The following is a 25,884-nucleotide window of genomic DNA, read 5'->3' as shown; positions in this document are numbered from 1 at the left end:
GCAGATAGACCCACTCATGTGAGACTGCATTTATGCTGCCGAGGAAATGGAAGGAGGTGCAGAGCTGGAAATGCAGACAAGAACCGAACCCAATGCAAGCGACTTCCTGCGTGCACACCTACACGCTCTGGCTGCAGTATGCACTTGCATGCTCCTTTGCTCTTTGTTTCCCTGCAATGAGCATCACATCCAGCGTGTTTCATTGTATTAAGTAAAAGTACTCGAGTGACTCCCCTGGGAGGATGAAGGTGAAGCACGCGGCTGCATTGCCAAAACCCAAGGCGCTCGAAGACAGTGCACGATGGGAACTTAACAAGCATTGCCTGAACTCGGTGGGAGTGAGGTTTGAAAGCGAGGATTATGATGACGAGTATTCTCTAATAGCACCCAAGATAGTTTGTTGCCAAGGGACTAGTTCTATCGGTGCTGCTGCAAGGCTTGGTGGATGACAGGGAGACGATTTGACTTTTTCCTGTCTTCTCTCATTGTAATAACCACATTTGTGTGTCCATTTCCCCTTTGCTCTCCATGCAACCTCAAATTACAGCCCTTTTCCTTTTTCTATATCAGTCCCCCCCCAATTACTGTTGTGCTCGTTCTTACTTAGGAACCTCTGTCTGTCGCCGCTGTGTATTTATCCCCTCATCGGAAACTGAAGGGAAATGAAGTGAAGCGGGGAGAAAGGAAAGATGATGGCACGGAAGGTGAAGTGGAAGTTGAAACATTGGAGAAGGGAGTGGAGGCCATGAAAAGGGAAAGCAACATAAAGTAAAGATGGTGAATTTGAGAAAAAAAAAATCAAAGGTGACAGTAGACTTGGACAAATTAACACAATTATCGATGTCACGGTCAGTGATTTTGGTAGATGTCATTTCTGGATGGCTGTTTATATAATGTACCATATTGTACATCCACTGGTTTACACAGTCACATACATTTACAGTGTATTCAGTAAAGCTGCTACTATGTTTGTGTAAAATATATATATATATATTTGATTACATTTGAGAATTTTTCCTCTTTTGAATCACATTGTTTACTACTTAATTCATGCCACTCCCGTATTCAGCACCTCAATAAGTTTATCTGTCACTAACTTAAACATGTAGCTGTGTTCTGATTGGCTCTCCGTTTCATTTACCAAACAGCATTCCTCGCTCTCCAGATGCAATACGGATTTACTTGAGTATTGATTCCTACTGCCATTCTACCACAACCCCGTGTTCCTGAACACTTCAAGGGTAGACTGTGTGAAAGGGGCTTAAGATCATCAGCTTTGCAAAAGCTGGGCCTTAAGACGCGATGGCCTCCAAGTGGCATGGTTTACTAAAGCCTGCCAAAAACAAAGATCACAGTGGCTGATGCCATTGTCCCTGGGGATAATGCAGGCTCTGGGGTACAGGATCGGATGAGGGAAAGCCAGTGTAGGGCAGCGGCGGACAGAGCTGGGAAGGAGGAAGGAAGAGGAAAGGCTTCATTTTATAGGTCTTACCTTGAGGGTGCTTGTGCGTGCTAGGCATATCATTGGCAGTGAGTGGACAGGTAAGAAATCAGAGTCAGGATTTAGAATAATTCCCAACTGGCCTTCTTGGCAGAATACATGTAATAAGCCGGAACCCATTTGGTATTCAAAGGTATATTATTAACATAGAGGGTTCTCTATCTTTATTCTCAAAGGGGTTAGCTTTCTAAATGAAGACTCCTGTTTGACCGTAATACTCTAGAAACTACCATTAAGTAGGGAAACATATATATATATATATATTCACGCTATGTAGACGTTTACTTTACCACATTCAAAGTGAAATGACACAAAATCCATCCATCTATCTTCCACCAACTATCTGTGGACGGCACGCGGCGGCACCGGCCTCTGCAGGGATTTCCAGACTTCCCTGTCTCCAGACATCGTCTCCGGCTCTTCAGTGTGGGGGGGGGGGCAGTCAATAGACGTAGTCTCTCCATCGTGTCATAGGTCTTCCCGAGGTCTCCTCCCGTTAGGACATGCCCAGAACACCTCCCCAGGGAGGCATCCATGAGGCCTCCGGAATAGATACCCCAGGCACTCCCCTTGGTGTGGAGGAGCAGCAGCTCTACTCCGACTTTCGCACCCTATCTCTAAGGATGCGCCCGTTTGTATCCGGGATCCTCGTGAAGAAGACCCCACGATGCTTGAACTCAAACACAACGCAAAGACTCCCCACCGACCCGGAGAGGGCAGGCCGCATTTTTCCGGTCTGGAATATTAAAGACTAAAATAAAAGGATGAAAATAAGACAAAATGCTCAGCCCGACTCTCCTCGGCACCGTTTTCTGAGGCGTCTTCCATTGTACATGAGGGCAAAGGGAACAACATGCAAAAAACAGCCATGGTGCAGTCTTCATGGTGACACACACATTTTATCTGACTGTCGTGACTGTTGTGTATACTACATAATTAATGCTGTTGTTTTCCACAGTGGGATCATGCAGATGAAAATAATCTTAAGAATGGAGCCAGAATGCGACATGGGTTTTTTTTTTCTATCCTTGGATGTTTTATTTACTGACTGAGACAAAATGCGGCATAATATCCGAAACGACTGCGAGGGGAAGCTCATCCATTCTCTGTGTTTCGGTGGGCGTCAGTCACAACTGCAACAAGAGCAGCTTCTGTGTTCAAAGTCCAAAATGGAAAACATGAAATCAGTCGCATGAGTGCTCAACGGTTGTTCAAGGGTTTCACAGGTTTCACTTTTAAACAAGAGGTTTGATGAGAACCTTTCATGATGAGAACATGTTGAGTACTTGCAGATCTCTTTGTACTTTTCTATAAAAACAAAGCAGCAGGTAGAGGATTTAGAATTGTAGATGATTTTTCAGAAAGGTTTTATAGTTGATAGGATTACCCTAGGATTACCTATCAACTACCAATTCTACCTTCGGGTACAAATAAAGTTACCTTACCTTTTACCTAATACCAACTGAATTGGATTTAAATGGACACCGGAGCGAAATAATCTCTGTTATGAAGGATTTAATGATTTATCTAATGTTTTTTTATTGTTGTCTGCCAAGAAACGGTGTGACATAAAGCGCACATATTGCAACTGTTGTGCTTATGATATGAAATAAGAGGCAACGACTCAGACTGAGACTACAGAGGATGTATTGGATATGCGATGTGATAAAAGTGATAAATGCTCAGTGCTTATTGGATGCATTTTGCTAATCTCACATCCTGACTATTCTGTTGTCACAACAATGGCTTCATTTGCTTATCAGTCCCTTTATCCCTGGAATAGAAACCTGTTTGCTCACGTTTTTATTGAAATGATTGTTTTAAGGGGGGGGTGGATCTTCGGAGTGGAGGCAAAAGATGCGGGAGTGGACAGTGGGGTGGATGTAATGCCGTCATTGACCTCCAGATCCCTTTGATCAGTGAATGCCGAGAGGAGCGAGGGGGCGAATGGATGGGAGTGAAGGCGTTTGCTGCTTGTCAACATGCTGACATTGAGGCTGTGATTTTTTGGTCTTCCATCAGAAGATCAATAGGATCTGAGATTCAAATGCAGCTGATATCTTTGAGGCCTCAGCTTTTGGTACGTGCCAGAAAACCTGGATATGCTGATCCCAGAAATCCGCTAAGAATAATAATTACAATCAGCGCTGCTGTTTAGACTTTTGCACTTCTCTGTGGAAGCATCACTGCCTCCTGCATTTAGGGTAACTTGCACACATTTGGATTTATTATGCGTCAGCTGAGGAATTTGAGAAGCTTTCATTCATTGCCTGAATACTCTTGCATCTCATCTATAGATTGCACCATCACTTCAGTACACCTTTCAGGATCCTCCCATGTCCAATCTTATGAGCAACCTTCTCCCAAATCTGCCTTATGGGTATGTAAAAAAAGGTTTAAACCTGTTTTCCAGTCGCAGTATCTGGGATGACTGTCATCTGTGTTCATGCCCACCTTCCGCCAGTCAAAATTTGGCTGAGCTGAATCCGTAAAATATTCCTCCTGCGGGAGTGCAAGTCTTATCTTAAGGTATAGGACCCTTTGCAGCAGGTAGAAATCCCAGCCATGTCACGTGAGTGCACAGGATTCGTTTCAGGGAATCTTGGGGAAAAGATGTGGCGTCGTTGAAATCGTGTGAAGTTGAATTCTAACTATCTTATTGTATGTGTCTCGCTTTGGTCATCACAACCCAGAATTGTCATCAATGATCCTCCTCCTGGAGAAAAATCTTCTTAAACATGTTAGGAGTTAGACGAGTAAGAAAGAAAGAAAACCCACACAGCTAAGCAGATAGCAAGTGAGAAGAATGGCTGTGCTGTAGCACAAAAGGAAGCGGGGACGACTGTAGGCCCTTATATGACATTACTGGGTCATACTATTAATACACCCCACAGGGGGCTTCATTGCCTCATTGTATTCTTCTTTTAAAATATTACTGTGATTCAAAGAAGGCTATTTTAGTCAAGGTGCCAAGGTTGTGTTTGTCATTGACCAAAATCTGGAGAATTAAAAGGGACTGAAGAATAAAGCACGCTTGACTCCTTACGTCACCCTGGTAAATGATTTCATAATGCGTTTTGGTGCTGCCGCCACATGAAAGTGCATCTGTGAAAATGCATTTGACTTGAGAGGATCCCAAAGCTCTCTAAAAGTCATTCAATTGTTATAAAAATTAAATAAGAGTCTGACACATTGAAGCCCCGTCGACATCATACGCCGACATCAATATCCCCTTCAAACAAAGGCTTTGAGCGGAGGCCTGCCAGGCAAACGTGAGGAGTACAAAGTACATCGAAGAGCCTCTTTCTCAGTGTAGATCCATTTTCTTTGTCATCAGCTGAGCTTGATGAGATAAAAGTGCTTCGATATGTTTGAAAGACAAAGCCCTTTCCCTCCCCCCGTCTCCGAAGTCGGCCACTTTGAAGGCTTCAGGGATCTTTTTTTTTCTTTTCTTCCTCTCCTCTTCCCTTTTATTGGCAGTGATGAGGGTGTAAGAGTGGGCTCCTCATGAAGCAACAGGACGTCATGCAAAATATCACACCTAAATATGTTTTTATTCACAAGGCTCTGGTTCCAAAACCCAATCTCTGAATCCCTCCCAAAATATTATCCTCTCTAATTCAGACATATTTTTTGTCGTGATGAAGAGGGTAGGGTCTCGATTTGCGGGCATCACAATGCAGTTCGGGATTTAAACCTGCTCGGGCGGTAGGAGTCTGTGCGAGCGCCAGGCTGCGGTGTTAGCTTCTAGTCCTGCCAAGGCAGTCGCTGCCATCTAAGCAGGATTTCCCCCCTTGGCAGGCCGGTTGGCATTGCAGACCCCTCGGCCTTTTGAAGTAACAGGCCCCTGAGTCTCCTGGGAGAGGATTGGGATCTGATCCCTCAGCACACACACACACTTGCCAGGACCAAAAATACACACTTATTCAATATTCACAACTGTGCAGACACATGAAAACGCATAATATGCACATGTGCAATCAGCACCACAATTATGAATCTTCAATCTACCAATGGGCCCAGAAAATGCACACAATCTCCAAAAACACACGCGCGTGCATCTCTGCAGCCAGCGCAATAAAGGGCAAACAGGAAGCTCCCAGAGTGCACCTGGCTCTGTGTTGATAAAGAAGCATGTCGTGGCTCCCAGCACGCTTCCAGGGTTGGGCCAATGAAAAAAAAAAGGATGAAGTTGACTGACAGAGGGGGACAAAGAGCAACAATAGCTTGAATTTATCCATTATTTTTGTATTACTTTAGAGAAATTCCATGTTGATGCACTGAGAAAATTAACAAATTAATGAACAAAACATTCGCCATCATGATTTCTATCCTTTCTCTGGTTATATTAGGCGGTGGCTAATAAAGCATTAGCTTAGATGTAGGCTTTCATGGCGCTTTTTTTTTTAGGTGTGTTAAGCCTTCAATTAAGGACTATACCTTTTCTCATATAAAAAAAATTAAAAATGAATCACTTGAGTGTTTGTAATGTAGAAGGGGTCATTATTGGTGGTAAATCCTGAGATGGAATTAACAGATCCAAACACTGCAGAGCGCTTCATCCCGTCTCGGCTCATCAGCGTTGTTTCCCGGCACAGCATGGGCCTGTTCTCAGAACAAAAGGGGGCTCAAACCCGAGCAGCCTGCTGTGGTGGCATAATGAAGCATTTATCAGCTTCCCAGTGCCAGATATTTCTTCTTCTCTTGAATTATTGGTAACAAACACACCGATAACACAGGGCGATAATATTCGGTGATCCCAGGTGAACAAAAGTGGGATCCTAAATGGAAGAATTATGCTACATGTCTGCTGCACCTGAAAATAGGCAAGGTTTTGCTCAGTTCGAAAGCTATATGTCAGTGGAGCTGCTGGTGTGATTTACATGTTTTTGGAGCCACGCAGACACAGGGCGAACATGCAAACTCTGCACAGGAAAAACATCTTGCTGTGAGGCAACAGTGCTATCCACTGCGCTACCATATTGACCTGATTTGAATCCTTAATTAATGTCACATTCAAGATGTGAAACCTGGCATCTAGTCTCAAACTCGGCGCCTTGTCCAACCCGCCATGTCCTGGTTAATTATATGGCCTTTTGATTTAAACGCTGGTGCATGTCACGGACATTAATCTGTGCACGCCATCCCAGCCGACATTGGGCTAGAAGTATACAGTCCAGTTCATCAGAGGGAGGCCTGCATTCATGCCTAAGGGCCATCAAATTAGAAATACATTTATGGCCTGCTCGGGGTACCTAAAGGGAGCACAACACACAGAAAGGCCTCAGGAGCCTTCAGTTCAACCCACCACACACCTTTATTTAAAAGGTACATGGAGAGGTTTTGCTGTTTTTGTTTTTGCATGCAGCATGAGTCAAAGGTTTGGACAGTTTGTTTTAACTTTCAAAACTACGTCTTGTTTTCTGGAGAAAGAGGCTACAGGGTGCTGACCCACATTCACCAGCGAGCTGGTCTGAGTTCATATTCAAGCACTGCACACAAAAATGCATCAAGAGTAGGAGTCCAGATAGTGTTTCTCTGCATCATCTGAATATGCGTTGGCCTCTGATTATGCGAACTGCCGATTTATAATTATTGGATATTGGCTGGAGGGTAGAAAGCTGATGATTTGAGCTTGTTTTATTTGGATTAATATCATTCATATTTTGAAGATTGCACGTGCTAATTGATTAGCTTTAATCTATACGAATGTGGTAATCGCTTTGATCGTGGCAGCTGGATTATGTCGCGCTGCCGGGGCTTTGGCTGCTTATTAAACTGCACGCTTCCTTTAAATGCGCTGCATCACTCATCGGCCCACAAACTGAAAGCTGTTTGTTATACACATCGATCGTAGACACTAAGATTGATTGCACTGTGAATGGCTGAAAAGATTAGGAGAGGGGGGGGGCGACACAGAGGCATAAATAAAGATGAAGCTTGGCGGGAAACACAACTGGAAAGTGCACAAGTTAAACGGAGAGATGAAAGGAATGAGAGCGACCGCACAAGAAAGGGCAGAAATCAAGAGATAATCAATGCAGAGAGCGAGGGAGGCTATCAAAAGCTTTCAACGTAGCGCTGAGCTTCCAAAGTGACTTAATAAAATGGCCCCCGGCAGGCAGACACATAAACACACACCTGCCATCTTTCCAGCTGCTGACCGTGGTGCGCAGCTCGGGGCTCGGTGATAGCGATGGTAATTAAGTTGCATATTATCTATTGGCTCACGGCAGCACTCATTGATCCTATCTGTCACTATTCGCTCTGTGAGGGAGAAAACACTGGAAGTATGAAGGGGATGGTTTTGAATGCTGAGATCTGATTTACCATCAGAGGAGAACATTCCAACCATTCCATTAACAAAGAGGCATAACTCGCTTTTAAAACGTAACTTCTAATATTCTAAATGATTTAGAATAAATGCAAGGTAAAAGAGGAATCCTTTATACCAAGTGTTTCGGCTGCTCCCTTCAACATTGGAAAAATAATTAAAATTTAATTTAAATATCGGTTAGAAAAACAAACAAAATGTCCATTGCTCTTCCAAATAACCACCTTTTCTTTTCTATAAGAAACCACTTTAATAATATTCACACACCCCTTAAGTAGGCAGTGGAAATGAGTTTTTATGACCTTTTTCTCATGTCATTATTACCTCCTGCGGTTGCAAGCACTGGTTTATTTGTCTGTCATTTTTTGCTAGATTACTCAAAATATTATACAAAGTGTTACTATATTCATTTATTTATTGTTAAAATGTAAAAGGGACATTCTGGATTCAGAAGGATTATTATTGCCTCTAAGACTTTTTGCTCCTAAACAACGTTTTTTTTTATCTTGATACATGTCAGTCTGCTGGGGGTGTGTGTTCTTTACATGTTCTCTGTTGGTTCTCCACAACTTCCCTCTGTTCTTTGCCTCCTCCTGCATTGCCGGGCGGTTGAGAGGTATGATGAGAGGGAGAGGAGAGGACGGTACAGGAGGATGTGAGGGTGATTTAAAAAAAAAAAAGAACTGCTGAGAACTCACAAATCCTTGATCCTGTTATTACTGTAAAACACATGTACACAGTCATGTTTTGCAAGCAGTCCAGATGACAAGCAGCAGATGTTTACCCCAGGGCGCAGTAAATCACAGGTTAGTTACTTTGATTATGGACCTTCGACAGCCCCAAGAGAAATAACCTGACAGGCAGGCTCTAAGGCAGGCCTGTGGCATGAATGATAAATAACGTAGTCTGTTGGTTACTCCTCTCCCATGTTTATCCAATGAAGGCGGCTGCCTCGAGAAGCAGCTACTATGAAGTAAAAGATATGTTATCTGATATTAAGGATTGAGTTATAACATTTATGTGGCTCCAATACATGCCAGTTGTTGTTTTTAACAACTGTACCTTCTACATAATACATGTATATGCCATTGTATACAATTTTATATTTTATAGGCATATACTGCTAGTATTTGTTGGAGGTCAATGATATTGTTTTTTTTGGTGCATGGTCATAGTAGTCCGTGGTAGGAGCTTGTATGGGGAAAGCCATTATGGCAAGGGTTGGCTGAAGCGGGACGATGGTGGCGCAGTGGTTGAGAGGGTCGTTCTATGATCGAGAGGTTGGCGGTTCTATTCCCGGCTCGTTGTGTCCTTAGGCAAGACACTTCACCCACGTTCCCTGGGCGCCTGCGCACGCGGCGACCAGCAGCAGACTGCAGTTGGACTGTAACTGCTGTAAACCAAATTGCCCTCCAAGGGACAAATCATTAAAAAGTACTTAGTGTATTTTAGAGGATGTAACGTAAATAAAGTAATTCTAAGATTTTATTATCACATAATCAATGTAATCATGGGAAAAATTAAATATTTTTTTAACCAGAGCTTTTGCAGCTTTAAGAACATTTAGCATTACTGTATCACAGCATGAAATCAGCTTAGCTTCCAGTGAGTAGGTATAGAAGCGCATCACAACCCCCCCCCCAGGCTTGTTTGCTGCAGTGTGTTAATGTGCAAGGGTGTGTGACAACCAAGCGGCCAGTCAGACATCATGCTGCCACGGTATCAAACGGCAGCAGCGAATGCCAGACACACTTCCGCTCCTCACATGAAAGGATGCAGGACGGAAGCGGTCGTGGTTCACAGGAGAAAAATGGGGGTAGCAGAGATTGTGGGGGCCGGTCTGGTGGAAGCAGCGAGGGAGGGATGGATGGCTGAGCAGACCGAGGAGGATGCCAGGAACCCCGACTTCCCAGTGCAGATGGAGCCCAACGCTGGCCAGCACCAGCCGAGGAGTCCAGGGAGTGTGTGTGTGTGTGTGTGTGTATGTGTTGGTGATTTTTAAAGTAAATAAATATGGGATTTTTAGCTGTGCGAGTGTGTTTCTGCAGGATTTGCTGAGAGGACCCAGTATGAGGCGGGGGGTGCAAATGCTTTGCTGCATGAGAAAACTCAGAACTCAGCTAAATGTTATGCTTTTGTTTACGCTCGGTGCTTCTTGAATCAGTAAAGGAATAAAGCAAAAGTGTGTGTGTGTGTGTGTGTGTGTGTGTGTGTGTGAGGGTGTTGATGGATATGTAAATTCCCCTTGAAATGCCGCCATTGCACTGCAAACATTTCTTTCCCACTTTAGAGGCAAACACGGACGATCGGAGCCTCGGCAGGGGCTCGCGTCTTGAGGAGGGTTTCTTGACCCGTCTCTCTCCTTTTAATAAGTTTGCCCCCATCTCAGCCTCCCCCCCCCCCCCCCCCCCCTCCCTTCTCTATCAAATCAAATCTTCCCCTCTCTCTATCTCAATCTGCTCTTCTTCACCTCTTTTCATAAATTTAATGAAGAGGCTCTCTGTTTCAAGCTGAAAATTCCAGTCACACAGTATATTGTTGGCGTCATGTAACCTCACTGCACTGAAGGAGAAGTGTGTGTGTGTGTGTGTGTGTGTCCATAAAAGGAAGGATCCCCCCCTTAACTCCTTCATGGATCGACCTCTGGGCTGAAAGACATTCCTGCCCTTCACAGTTACAAAAGTAGATGAAGCTCAGCATTTTACATTGTGTGTGTCTTTAAATATGTCACACGTGTGTGTAGGTGTGTGCGTGTGTAGGTGTGTGTGTGTGAAGGAGAGATGTGGTGATGAATATGTTAGATGCTGCTTTTGACTCCTGCAGTATGCAACCTTGTTTTAGCTGATCTGCCTGCAGACATGGGCGTGAGCTGTGATCTATACATTTTCATGTTTGTGATGATTCTCCCCTTTTTTCACTCTCACTCCTCTCTCTGCCTTAAACACACACACACACACACACACACACACACACACACGCACTAATCTCGTATCTACTTTTGCTGCTGGGACATTGTTTGTGTGGCGGCCCCGAGGAAAGCCAAGGAGGCAGAGAGGGGATGAAATCAAATCTAGCTCTTGTCACCAACTCAATTCTCCAAGTGGTGAGTGTGTGCATGTGTGTGTGAAAGTGACACAAGGTGCGATGTAGGAATGAACAGCCATGTGCGTTCCAATGCTGGGGCATTTCTCCTGAGAGAACTGGGCTTAATGTTTTCATGGGTTTGCCAAAGTTACAGAAGATTGTGGGGAAAAAAGCTGCTGCTGGAAATGACTGTCATCGATTCTACTCTGCGTTCTGATTCACCCTTCAACTAAAGAGCTTCTCCAGGCTCAGCTCTTAAAGACTGGGTGGCAGCTTCTTTTGGCCGGGGCTTCGATATGCTGCGCAGGTGGTGCCGCATTCCCTGCACTGTGGAATAAGAGATGAAGATGGAGCCCTTGCATCTCTATATCCAGGGATAATGGGATTCTGGGCCATATTTTCTTGGTGTACAGAGACAAAGCCTGGTCAGAGTCAGGGTTGATCCCCCTCCCGTTCCGCTGTTGTCAGAAGGAGCTTGAGCCCCGTTGAGGCCAGAGGATGGTGCTCCATCACGGTGTTTGTCGTCAAACTCGTACCATCTCACTTTCTGTGCAGTCCCCCCCCCCCCCCCCCCCATCTGTTTTCCCCTATCTTCCCATTATTGTCTAGCATCTCTCATCTTCTCACTGTGCTGTCACTCTTTTTCCTCCTTGCTAAAAAGAACAAATTTTCAGGTTGCCTTGTCATTGGACCACCAAAAGATTAGTTGTTTGAGGTTCCATCAGAACTCCATATTTTTCAGTGCATTTTGCTGGTGAGACAAATATTCTTAGATCTATCTATACACATACATCTATAAGCATTCTCGCCTTTTTCTTGTATTCTCTACTTTCTCTCTACTTGGTACGCAACTGTTTCTGTGGTCCAAAGACCAACTTTAACACAATCCAAGTATTCATTTAAGAAATTGCTTTCTTGTAGTTATTCTCACCTGAAACAATGAACATCGAATTATTACGCAATGCCAGACTCATTCTTAAATCATTCAGACGTAAGTCGTAAAGATAAATATCCATATGCCAGTTTGGTCCAGAAACCACATGTGACACATAAAACATTAACATCACACCACTAAATCGTAACTTTTTTAGCTTTAACATTTTTCGCGTTCTCTTTTTTTGCTGAAACAAATGTAGCTGTTTATTCTTTTTTGGGATCATAACCTGATTAGAATGCACAAAGTGATGTGCATAAGAGCAAGAATGAAGAACATTTTATTTCTCTTTATTTCATATTTCTCTTGTTGTAATTTTGTTGAGCTCATATATAGTGTTTTGCTTTTATCCTCAAATAATCCCTGTGTCTGATTATAACTGCAGGCCATGTGTCTGCGGTGAAGAGCTGCCGCTGCGAAAGGAGGCGGCGTATGGATCCAATAATGTGTGTCCGTCAGCAGCCTGTGGTGACAGACAGATTGTGTTAGTGTCTGAATCTCTGCTCAAGTGTTTCTTCAAAATTGTGAATCATCTCACCCTGCGAGCCACTTCATGCGCCTGACTCCCTCCTACAAACAAAAAAAAGCTAGGCAGTTTTTCTAAGATCGACTCTCCTCCTTTCTTTCTTTCTTTCCTTCTTGCTTTTTTTCATTTCCAACACTCAGATTAATGAAGACAACTCATTACAACTTAAAGTTACTGCAATCTAGAAACAATACTGCTTTATTGTGATTTTTTTTTTCTTTCAACCTTGTGCAGAATGTGTCTCCATCATTATTATCATCATCTCCTCTATTTTCACAATTGAATTTTGTTTTTTGGCCAGAGCGGCCACAGCTCCTCCTGCTTTCATGCTATATTGCTGCTTTTCAATTTCCGTTGTATTGCCTCTCATCTTGTTGCAGGAGCGCACAGATCCCGCTGTGTATCATTTATTCACAATGGCCCTCAAAACAATGTTGAAAGACAAAGGGCACCGCAAATGACACGGAAACCGCACAAAACAAAACCTGTGCTTGACATGGCTCAAAATAGTGCCTCACCACCATTTACATGATCAACATGCAGGGTTTATACCTTTTCTTTTTTCTTGAGCACTTGACCGATCCCCTGTAGAGGAAATTCCTCTCTGCATTTGAACTGTGTTAAGCCTGGGAAGGACGTTGGGGTTATCAAGCTCAAGGATACGTCAACCTATAGACAGTTGGGTCTGGGGCTCAAACCAACAAACCTTATGATAGGTTCCTGCCGCCCTTAAGACGTAGCCCACAGTCCCCTTCATATGGATGGAGGTTCAACCGAGATTTGGACTGATTCCTGGATTCAAATTCCAAAGCGCTAACCATTAAACCATGGAATCACATTTTTAAGCATCAAATCGGCATCAGATCGTGAACCAAAGGTGTGGACATAATGTGCTTCTGTTTCGAGAAATAGTTTGCCAGTTTGGGAAATGTTCTTCCCTGTTTTGCAAGAGGTTTCAATTTCATTCTCACCTTGTGGTTGAGTAAAAGTTGTTTCCCAAATCTTGTGCTGTTCCTCCCTTGAAAGTGACCACAATCAGTCTCCGACTCTAACAAAAGCGCTTTTGTTGTCCAAATCTGTCTAAAGTGTCTGGAGACTCTGGACCGGGATGTCTTTGCTTTGTCTGCCTGCCATTCACTTTCACCGCCTCCAAGCAGCTGCAGAGTGGAACATAAAAGAGCCGTTCAATAACGTTGAAGTTGTGTCTGAACAAAATGCAGGTTGGGGTAGATTTTTCCCGTGGAAACGAATTTGCCGTTGAGGCTCGGCTACAAAGTTAATACATTTTATTATTTTTAATTCTGAAATGTCGGATCATTCATTTTTTGTTACTTTTATCTTACTTCCAAGTTCACAAAAGAACATATGGAGCTCAGTTTCAGTTTTAAATGATGCAATTAATTCTCACTGAGTTAAATGTGTTTAGCCTATCTTGATGGGCCCCCCTCTCGCACACCTGAGAATCTCCTCTTTTCCTCCTTCTGCCACCTTCCACCTTCCGTATTCTTATTCCCACATGTTTTCTTGCTTGCCTTTTTGAGACTGTTGTTGTGTTTGCGTAGGAAGCTCTTCATCATGCCGACACCTCACACAGGAGAAGAGGCCAAACATTTCTATTCTTCCACTTTTCCGCTTTACGGTTCATGAGAGTTACCTAGCAACAATTTGGACAAACCAATTGACCTAAGTTGCATAGTTTTGGAGAACCCGGACGGGGGGGGGGGGGGAAGTGAACGTACAAAATCTGCACAGTTAGAGCCGAACTGACATCTTGTTGTGAGGCTATAGCGCTAACCACTGCCCCCACCGTGCCACCCGGAGGCCAAACAGTCTTTGTAAAAACGTTCTTTTTGCCATACCTTCCCTACAATGCCGCATCCCAGAGCCTTTTCCAAAGACACCAGCAAGGAGTAGATTGGTATGGAAAATTATGAGCCGCGACAACTGAGGCTCTTTCACAAGATTCAGAATGAAATAGAAACTGTGGCTAATTTGAAGTTTATAGCATATTGATTTTTAATTACTCCTGAACAGATTGAATATGACATTCTCATTACTAAAGTTGATCAATATTTAAATGACAAGGTAAGCTCCCCCCCCCCCCCCCACCCCCACCCTGAATTGCTTGTAATGAAAATGAGCTGAGGCCGTTGACACTAATGTGAGATTGTGTGGTCGACATAATCAAGGCAATATATCAGCAATGACACAAATCTGGCTATAATAGTCAAACAAAAGGAAAACTCTCATAATAATGGTTATATTGCAATTTGTTTTGACAATAATTTGGAAAAAAACAGTCATTTCATTTGATGTATGTTTGATTTGCAAAGCATTTTGTGAAGAGTCTGCTCAGGAAATAAATCATCCAGGTTCCAGATGATTGTATTTTGAAATATTTCAGTGTAACAGATATTATTTCATTGTAATCAGCTGTCATATAAACAATGGATTGAATGAGAGAGAGCACACAAAACTGTTTCCGTCCAAATGTGCAGCATCATTTGACCAAAGTCGAACACAGAGAGTTTATATATTTTGTTCCAATTGAGAAATCTTCACACACAAAAAAGCAGGCAAATAGGAGATTTAAGAGCAAAGAGGCTCAGTTTGTGGCCAGCCATGATGGACAGCTTAGAGACAGTGGCTCTGAGGAAAAGACAGGAGGCGGAGCTAGAAGTGGAGGAGAGGAAGATGCTGAGGTTCTCCTTGGGAGTGACCAGGTTGGATATAGGATTAGAAATGAGACAATGAGAGGGACAGTGAAGGTTAGACATTTTGGAGATGAGGACAGAGAGACCAGACTTTGATGGTTTGGACATGTCCAGGGGGGGGACAGGGACTATGTCGGTTGGAGGATGCTGAGGATGGAACTGCCAGGGAACAGGGCTAGAGGACGACCCAGGAGAAGATGCATGGACGGAGTGAGGGAGGACGTGAGAGTGGCTGGTGTTGGGGAGGACGATGCAAAGGACGGGGTGAAGTGGAGAACGTTGATTTGATGTGGCGACCCCTCACGGGACAAGCCGAAAGTACTGTAGTAGTATTCCTAGATATTTCAAGACAACAAACTTTAGGATTTACATTTTAAGTCAGAGTTTATGGTCCTTCATTTATATATGTCACTAGAATTTTAACTTTGTTTTATTTTATTTATTTCCTGAAGTTTATTTTATACTACTATACATATACTGTATCTATGGTTGTGTACGTTAAAATCACAAACTAGATAATGCATTACTTCAACAAATGACATGAACATCAACTACCATTATATAACACAAAAATGACCTAAATAATTTTATTCTGCATGAGAAATCAAGTGTTCTGAATTATTAAAACAAGTATATTTACACAAATAAAATAGTGTGAGGCATACAAAATTTAGTTTTATCAATCCCAATTAAGCTGCCAAAATATCTAATTATGTTTGTCTGCTGATTGATTAACATGCTTTAAAGACGATTACAGCTTGATGGGATTTGCACCAAAGAGCACAACCTCGAGTTTTTCTGATTCAACCCAGTCAATTTAAACCACAAAGACTAGATAAACATAACAGTGTGACTGACACTGAGATCATTATCTCAGTTGTCCATCATGATGAATAGAGTAAAAATGAAATAAATTAAACGTAAAAGTGATTGTTACTTGGAAAACAATCCTTGTAACACTCACCTTAGCTGTGTCTTTACCATCAAAGTAGTCCAGTGATAATTGCCACATGCATGTATACTTATACAGCCATCTTACTGACACCAATGCAACAGTAACCATGCAACATACATCAGCCACAAAACAAAAGATTATTCCCCCCTCTAATGTTGTCTGTAAATGCTTAACAGACACTACGTGTCTATAAACCTGATGAAAAGGACATCTATAATTAATTGAATAAAGTTAATGCAGCTTTTAATGCCAACGATTATGTTGGAACAGGAGCACTTAACTGGTAACTAATGGAATCAGGCCAGGTGAGCCTTCAGTGCCGAGGGATGATGGACGATTGAAGATGGAGTAAATGGACGGGGAAGCGCCCAGATGGGCGACGCTTGTCCCCGACGACAGGAGATGTAGCTTAGCGGCGTGCTCGGGAGGACGAGCCGCTCACTAACGGTTGCCATCTCGCCGTGTTGCGTTTCCGACGGTAACGATTAGCTGTGCATTGCGTGTGTATACAGTTAATAATGAATGCTATCATAACTTCCTCGCTTCAGTTGGCATGAGTGACACGGCTCCCAATTAAAGGGAGCCAGGTGTTTAAATATTTAGAATGTCTAGATTGAAAACCACGAATATTTCATCATGACTAAAATAAATTCTGATGCATTGTACATAAAAGAGCTGGTTCAACCCACATTGGAAACATTTTAAACTGCTTAAGAGTTTCCTCAAAATCTTTGATGTTCTTCATTCACTAAGTCAAATATTTTAAGGAGATGCTTTGAGCGGTGACACAGAAACGAGACAAACAGGCCCCTCCATAAGGTGCATGTTAGATCATTCCTTGATTCCTTTGTAGATTAGGCACAGAGAAGTTCCGCAGGAATAGGATTGAATAGAATCGGAGTTAATAAAAGTAATTTATCTTTTCCTTTTAGACCTATAATAAGCATTTCATAGAAGTAAATGAGCTGGAAAGGACACTGGCATGTTCTTTACAGCTCATATATTTTTATATTTATATTTAGCTTTAAATAATTCCCTTAAAAGACATAATTGTGACAGATGTCTGAGATTACGTGTTTTTGATGGATTGTTTCCCGTTTTTCGCCGTTCCTGAGTCTGGAAGGCGATTGGCCAGTGAGTGGCAACAAAGACGGCGGAAGGAAAAACTGATTGAACAGAGATATTTAGAAGCCAAATTGGTGCCTTGTGCTCTTTTGAGTGACGACGGGATGAATATATTACACATTTATAAAAAGATGAATATTATTGATGCAAAATGAGCTGCTGTTCATCGTATTTTTGTGTTAGGGTTAGGGTTAGCCACTTGGTGTTTTTGATATTTATATCATATTTCTCAGTGACCCTGCATAGAATCATTACCCAACTCTGTATTCAATCACGTCTCTGCATGGTCTTTAAGAATCTTTAAATATATATATATTTCAATCTCTATTGCTATGAAGTTAATACATATTTTTGATTTAATGTGAAGATTTGTCATAAAAAATAATTCACTCACTTTTAACTTATCACTACATTGGTGTGTGTTATTAAAGTATTTTTTTACTCATAATTAATAATCATATTGCTGGTTAACAGATTAAGGATTCTGCACAACCTCAGCTAAGTGTGTGCTATTAATATTGTATTATTATTATAGATATGGGGGACTTTAGCCCATTACAGAAAAATAAACAAAGATAAAACTTGAATATTTCCTTATTTTATTGTTAAATACACTGTAAACAACAATGGCAATAGGCAATGTCCACACATAAGGTTGTTTGGCATGCACTAACTACGTCTGTTCATGAGTGATGTCCATTGCTGCAGGCAGTGTCTGTGTCTGTGGATGTTCTTCCCAGGAACTACACACAGCCTGGACATCTGGCATATCTTTTAACTCGGGGTATTTAAAACCGCTGGAAACGGCCGTTGGTGCAGGTGGTTGAGCGGGTCATCCTGTGATCGAGAGGTTGGCGGTTCGATTCCCGGCGCAAGTGTACGTTATCGTTGTGTCCTTGGGCAAGACACTTCACCCACATTGCCTGTGTGAATGTAGTGAGCGAGTGAATGTCGGTGGTGGTCAGTCTTCCCCAGGTCAACTGTGGCTACAGCAGTAGCTTCACCACCACCGTGAATGAATAAAGCACAATGTATAGATTCTTTGAGTGTCCAGAAAAGCGCTGTATAAAATCAACCCATTATTATTATTATAAAGAAGTTTAGGAGAAACGATGACATAATTGTGTAGTTGAAATTGGTGAATTTGATTATCTGCTGCACCCCAGGGTAAGAGTCATTTTTTTTATCAACTATTTCCCTCCTTTTTGTTTTTAACATTAGTACAAAAACTTTTAGTCTTCTTTTGCTCCTCTCCCAACGTTCTTGAGATTTGTTGCTGGGATGCAACATTTTGTCTTGGCACTGTTTTCAATTCAAGGTCAAAAATAGATTAGGAAATTATCTTTTTTTTTATGGATGCTTTTTTTTGGGGGGAATGCGGGGTTGTAAATTGTCAACTATTTGCTAGCATGCGCAGCGCATGCCGACCCAGATCAAATATCCCCACCTCTGGTACCGCTGTCATATAAAGCATGTAGGACTTCGCCTTCTGCTGTCAAATTTCTATTCTTTCCTGTGTAATTCATGGACTATGAAACATTTATCCAATTATCTGTCTGCAGCTTTCTTAAAGGACTTTATTAGAGTTGAACGCATCCCACGGGCAGCAATTCTTTTCCTGACAGACAGCAGGAGTGTGTTTTTCTGACCAAACAATAATGCCCCCCCCCCCCCCCCCCCCCACCTGTCAGAAGACACATATCACCAAGGAAGCCATATTAGGAGCAGTCGCCTCAACTTTTATCTTTTATTAAAGTTAAGGATCTTTGTGCTGGACATGAGACATATGTTCCAGCTTTTCCATCTGATTAAGACCTGCTCCGAATTTATCGGCCATGGGAAATAATGGGAAACACGGCCAGTGTGGAAGTTTTAGACCCATTACTCATGGCTTTTTATTGGCATAGGCTCCTGTCTGGCTTACGGCCAGTGACCTGCACAGAGGACAAAGCAAGTAACGCCTCTCCTGGCTCCTGGCAAGGAAAAGCAGCGGTGAGGGGGTGGTGGCATGGAGGAGGAGAAAGGAAGAGATGATGGCAGCAGTGTAGGTGGGTGGTGTGAGGATAGCGAGGAAGGAAATGGTTTAATAATCTATGCAAAAAGGAAGAATGGAATAGAATGTCACAAGGTACAAACGCTAACTTTGAACACATTGTATTACTTCGTTGTATAAATAATGAGTTTGTTTTTTTAATTCAAGGTGAACTGCAGTTTTGGGTTCCATTCTGGATTTGGGGCCTCCTTTGTGGAGATTGCACGTTTTCCAATGTCTGCATGGTTTCCTTTGGGGTCTCTATGATTAGCTGGCTTCATCCCAAGAAAATGTAAAACAAGTTAATTAGTGATTCTGAACCGCCCATAGCTTTGCATCTAAACGTGACCATGCAAAGGAACGCAATGACAGGAAATGGATAGACAGAAGAGGTGTTCTCTGGAGCACCGACATGAGCTCCTGCGGTTTTTGGAATAATTCCGGGGATCAACGTTGGAAAAAGGGAAATTCTAACATACAAATTGCACTGAACAGTATTCATCAACTTGATGCTGCCATCATACATGACATCCTTCACTGTAACACACTGTGCATATTCGTCCTCTAAATGATTTTTAGACAACAAATACACATTTATTTTATTGGGACGGCATGGTGGTGTAGCGGTTAGCGCCGTTTCCTCACAGCAAGCAGGTACCGGGTTTGTATCCTATCTGTGTGGAGTTTGGATATCCCTCTGTATATATTAAAGGGTTTAATAGGATCACAGTGACTCGCGGATTCTTAATTTGAGGTGATTAAAAACTAAAATAACCTAATTATTATGGATATTATATTCAGCGACTGCCCGCTGAATCTTTCACACTGGACCCTGAGGTTTTCACAAAATCTAGAAGTGAAAAAGCAAAATAAATGTTTATACTAAATAATACAATGAAGTGCTACTTGGTATAATACATTTATTTATATAGCGCTTTTCTAGAAACTTAAAGTCGCTTTGAGTTTGAGTATGTAAAACAATCATTATTATATGCAGTACATACACATGTAAAATCTATTCTGTGACTGCTCAGGAATTTATTTTTGTATTCTCCGTATTCTGATGATGTTTTTAGGGTTACGGAAACACAGTGTTGAGATTCATCAATGGAAAGACATGCACAACTCCGAGGTTGCTCACATATTTAGTTTTACCAACAGAAGGAGGAAAGCTGATTTCTCTTTCAGCCTCTTTACGTACTGCAACAGTTCAATAATGGTGACTCTTACAGAAGTTACATGTGGCTCTTCTGGCATATTAAAGAGTTCCGTTCCAGTCTCGGTGATTCCAGCGGTTTTGTCTTGTACGGTAAATGCAAATCTAGTTTAGTTCACTGCTCTTTAAGTGAGAATAATCTACACTGTAATTAACTTTCAGTAGTTTCTCCAGTAACACACTGTATTTTGGTAGTTTCTTACTGTGTTTTTAAGTTAGTGTTTTAATTTAAAGTTCCCACACCCTTTTTACACACGTTCACGCAGTTCTCAGGCACTTGTATGAAATATCTGTGACAGTCTTTGGTCAAAACAGATGCTGCAGGACAGCGTCTGTCATTTCTGTCTCAAACAGCTCTGTCAGAAATGGTAGCAAAAGGGGGAGACTCACTTCATAACGCACACACACACACACATGGCGCGATGATCCGAGAAAACTCAGGACGGAATAAAAATGCTATGAATCATCCATCCATCTTCAAAACACTTATCCAGGGTCGGGTTGCCGGGGCAGCCTAAGCAAGGAAGCCCAGACCTCCCTCTCCCTGGCCGCTTCTTCCAGCTCTTCCGGAGGGGGTCCCGAGGCATTCCCGGGCCAGTCGAGAGACATAGACTCTCCAGCGTGTCCTGGGTCTTCCCCGTGGTCTCATCCCGCGGTGGGACGTCCCCTGAACACCTCACCAGGGAGACGCCTCCCGGACGCCTAAATAATATACCTGAGCCACTTCATCTGGCTCCTCTCAATGCACAGTAAAGTGTGTAGAGTGTAAAGTAAAAAAAACAAAACATAACCTGACCTCTGTAGAGGTCAAGTCTCTTGTTTTCCATTGTGGTAGATGATCAGGAGGAGGGGGAAGAAAAGAACACACATACCTCCATGAAAGCATGACATAAATAGATAAAGGCATGCATGCAGAGGCTGTTCTCAGCTAATTAGTACTAGTAGCTGCAAGGGACAACTTTATTGACACTGCACTGACAGCTTTCTGCTATGAGTGGCACTGTCAGTCGTCACACGTGTCATCCTTACTCAATTCTAGCTGCACAGATCCTGGGATGAAACTCACAAGTGCCACAAGGGGGGGAAACACTGCTTTCAAATGGTCCATTTGATCTGGTAGGTCACTGATTCACCAAAGCAGCTGAAAGGAAATATTCATCTCTCGACTCATCCTATACGTCATGCGTTTACTAGTATATAGAGATGTGGATTGAACAGAAGCGATATCTGAAGAGTGGCAGATTAAACACGCCATTGTTTTTCTTTCAATGTCGGGCCGCATCCTGTGGAGCTGCTTCCACTCAGAATTCTGATCAAACTGAGAGGGGTTAGAGGCTTTTTAATCATTTTGCTTTTGCATCAGTGTTTAATGTTTAAAATGTGATGACATTTTAGGCTACATGTGTAATAGGTTTCTGTAACATTGCAGTCAATGGAGCTTCAGAATGTGTTCCTCAATATCTCGGTTGATTAATGACTGATGTTTCTGGGATTTGACGGTCATGTAGGGTGAAGATCTAAGAACAATATACCTTCTTTTCATGACGTACTTTTCTCAGATGGATGGGATTATTGGGGTGGGTAGCGGAGAGTAAAGCCGTTGATTCAATATCAGAAACAAACACGCACAGTGATAAGAAGAAGTGTGATGTGCCGATATTCACACCCATGTAGATTTTTTTTTTTTAATCTAATGGAATAATACATTAAATATTAACAGACAGTTCTTGCTCATCTGCATTTAAGAAAAGTCAGGGAACGTTCATCCCCGCTGCCTCTGGGTTGGAAGGTTTTCAGGAGCCTTGATGGAGAGAAGCAGAGAGGGAGAGTGAGAGTGAGAGAGAGGGAGGGAGAGAGAGAGAGAATCATCCGCGCACCGCATCGCCGTGGACCGCCCGTGCGCACTTGAAGAGACCCGCCGAGGAGCGCAGCCCGCTCTGCCGAACCTGCCGGAGCTGCAGCGCAGCGCAGGAAAGCCTCTTGAAGGGAAAGAATAGGAAGAGCATGAACCGGAGTGAGAGACGATGTTAGTCCGGCAGATGCGGATTTGGGGTTAGCAGCACAGCCTGACTGTTTGGAGGCGCTCTGACGCACCGGCGGTGAAGCAAGAGCGCTTTTTCTTTTCCTTTTTTCTTTTTTTTGGGTCGGTGCGCGGGATCACAGCCCTCTCTGAAACATTGAACCGGACTATGAACTGAGGATTTTGCACGAAAGGGATGCTGAATTACGTGGCCAGCAGAATATGAGTCAGTGCGTGCCTGCGAGCTGAGGTGGAGTGTGCGCGTCTCTCCCACTATACGCGGCTGTCTCATCCGCCACAGTCCTTCCTACGCCAGGATGCAACTGCTTAGAGTTGCGTGGGCGCTGACCGGAGCGGCGATCTGCTGCTTTCTCATTCTTATTATTCACTCCCGCCTGCTCAAAGAAGGTAAATCACTCGGACCTCCTTTTGATTACGTGCCACTTTACGCGCGTCTGAATGGAGCCTCCATCTAATATGAAGTTTTCCGCAACCAGTAGCCTCGTTGCACTTTGACTTAAACAAAATCAAACGCTGGCCCTCTTTGTTCGAGTCGCTTGCAGAATATGAATCCAGTCTAAACATGCACATTGTTGTGAAATCCAGGCGCTCTGGCGTTGGACCCTTCCGCATCTTTCCTCATCAACAAGTCATTCATGAGGAGTGATTTTGATGGAAGAAATAAAGTTGAAGCTGTGCAGGGACGAAGCGTCTTTAGCAGCAGCAGCTCAACGTTTGTGCCGAATACTGATTTGTTGTACGGTAAACGTTTTCAATAGATGGCACTAGAGTCTAGCTTTAGGGGTAACATTGAGGTCAAGGAGGCTCTAATGTCTCTTCTCTTTGATTTTCTGTTCTTTTTTTCTGCCTCACATATGCCCCCCCCCCATCATGCTGTTCAGTGTCTCCATCATCGCTGCCATGCTTTACGGGTTGTATGTCTCCGCCTGTCCGTGTTGACAGCAAGTGATGCAGGCTTTTTTTTTGGGGGGGGTTGCTTTGGATGTTTCATCTGCAGACATTAAGTAGAATTTATATGACTCTGTCAATCACCAGAAGTCAAAACCAATCAGAAATTCACCGATGATTCAGTGTGACGGGCTGCAGCAAATCATTCACTGTAATAAAGACAAACCCATACACCTGCCTGTGGAGGGATCTTTATGCATTTCATGCAACTCCTTGTCAAATGTTGCAAACCAGGGACTGCATGAACCTGGCACAGAAACAGCACTTAACATTCCCCGCGCACCCCCGAGGCAAGCAGATCTGTTTGGCACATTCAAACTGTCATGTGCTTCCTTTGTGCCGGCTTGGAATGGCCCGCCATCCCCTCCCTGCCTCCGGTCCTGGGCAAATATTCAGGTCAAGCAGTGGCAAACACTCTCCTCACCATTGTGAGGCCGAGACTATACTGGGTAGAAGAGTGTTTGAGGAAGTGTAAAAGAGAGAGAGAGACTTGTCCATCAGCCAACATGGGAGACGAGGGGAGTTCAGGATTTTGCACTGGCACATGTCCCAAAGCCTTTCTTTGGAGTTTTAATTTACTGTGGCATGCTAGTCTTCTCCACAGAGGTCAAAGAGAGGATTGTGTGGCCAAATTTGAAAAAATAAAAGTGCTGCTCATGGCTGTGTTAATGCAATGGGCTCTCTTTAGATTCACGCCATCAGCATTGTCGAGCTTGATGACTGGCAAGGCAATATTTTTGACCTTCACCGCACTGAATTGTTTGCCTGTATCATGTTGTGCTTTTATGCTGCAGCATCCCCCCCCCCAAGCCTGCATTTTATTTTTCTTTCAAGCTCGACACCTAATCCAGATTCCGTTTTGGCGGGATAAATCTTCTGGTCACTGTGGGGCCAAAGGAGCATGTTCGAGTTCGAGGTGTGGTTCATGAAGTCACATTGAAAACCGGTGGAGGCGGATGAAGGCAGAGAGAGAGAGGTTCACAAAGGGAGGCTGAGAATATGGTCACCTCAGGCTGCAAGAATAGCCAAGGTCAAAGCCAGATGTGAGAGCTAATAAAACAAAACTGATCAAATGGACTCGGAGGACTGCATTAGTGACAGCCTTTTATACATATGGGCGTTGCTGGAGCCCATCCCAGCTGACGACGGTGAGAGGCGGGGGGTGCTCCCTGTCGCCAGCGCGTCGCGGGGCCACACATAGACACAGCCACTCACGCACACACTCGCGCCTTTCAACAAGGAGGTGGGAGGAACCCAGAAAAACCCCACACAGACACGGAGAACATACAAACTCCGCACAGATAGGATTAGAATCCGCAGCCTTCTAGCAACAGCGCTACCCACTGCGCCACTGTGCCGCAGAGGACTGTATGCATGTATGGTTTATTATCCTGAGTTATAATCATGCATGCAGATTGGACTGCTGACTTGCTAGAGATCTAAAATGGGGACTTTAGGGAATGGTCACCGTTCTGCAACCCTGCCAGACAGCTGGACATGCCCGTGAGTGTGTTTTGGGGAGTTGAATGCCTGAGTGTGTCAGCCTTCTTCCATAATGGGATGTAGAGAGAAAAGAGGATGCAGGGAGGGTGGACACATATTAAAAGATGCATAGGGAATGTGGATGGATTTTACGCTATACATTTCTCACACTGTCCACTTAAATAATTCAGGCTACGGGGTAAATCCCATTTTGCTCTTCATTGGTTGAGAGATTTGTCACATGGCAATAGAGAGTCTTGACAGGTTCATGGAAGAGTTCCCGCTGCAGGGATTCATTGGTGAATCCGGAGCCGTCTGCTCTTCGGGCAGGAATGGGTAAAATAACGACATGACCATATGCTACGCAAATATTTGTAACAGGGAATTGAAGCCTGTGGGGTTGCAATTAAAGTTATGAACTCCAGCGTCTTTAAAAGTCCTCTCTCTGACGGAGCAGTAAAATCTTTGGATTTATGTGAAATGATTGAGCTAGCTGAAGACATCTATTCTTATAGTGGTAAAATATTAGCATTGTTTCCCCTCATTCAAGAATATTATTTCTAGATAATTATTTTCTAAACTAAATATATTCAAAAAGAAAGCCAGCCGTTTTTCTTTTTTTGACATCTGTGGGAAAGACCTAAACTAATCTCCTTTTTTTGAAGTGTACCCATAAAGCCTTGTTTCTGCGCTCCCAAGTGGCCCCTCAGCGCTTCCCTACCTCTGTCGTTTCGGGCCACCAAGTCCGACTGCAACCATTGATCCTCAGATAAAACCTGCAGGGTGTGCCGTAATGAGCCAAAAGTGGCAGAGATGTGTGTAGTCATACAATTCCGTTTGACATCACCCCATCCAAATCAGTTTTCCTTGACCGCAGACAGAAGCTCTCGTCCCGGGAATCCTGTTAAAAAAAGAAAAAAAAGAAGTGGCATCAACGTTCTGCACAGCCTCAGGCAGATTTGGGTCAAGCAGTGGCAAACGCTTGCTGTCTT

At 43.3% G+C, this 25,884-nt stretch overlaps 1 protein-coding gene across 2 annotated transcripts in view; it reads left to right on the top strand.

Annotated features, from left to right (window-relative positions):
* Positions 1 to 25,884, top strand: part of tafa5a (TAFA chemokine like family member 5a) — a 103,587-nt gene that overhangs the window by 15,226 nt on the left and 62,477 nt on the right. Inside the window, exon 1 of one of the 2 annotated variants that reach the window (XM_068755270.1) lies at positions 22,759 to 22,849. The exons of the other annotated variant lie outside the window; for it this stretch is intronic. Coding sequence (XP_068611371.1) covers positions 22,759 to 22,849 — 91 coding nt within the window. Of the gene's footprint in view, positions 1 to 22,758; positions 22,850 to 25,884 lie in introns of those variants that run through there. 2 annotated transcript variants of the gene reach the window in all.

This window comes from Brachionichthys hirsutus, chromosome 22 (assembly GCF_040956055.1).
Source record: "Brachionichthys hirsutus isolate HB-005 chromosome 22, CSIRO-AGI_Bhir_v1, whole genome shotgun sequence".
NCBI lineage: Eukaryota > Metazoa > Chordata > Actinopteri > Lophiiformes > Brachionichthyidae > Brachionichthys > Brachionichthys hirsutus.
The sequence above is the reverse complement of the archived record's forward strand: the minus strand, read 5'-3'. Positions and strand labels throughout refer to the sequence as shown.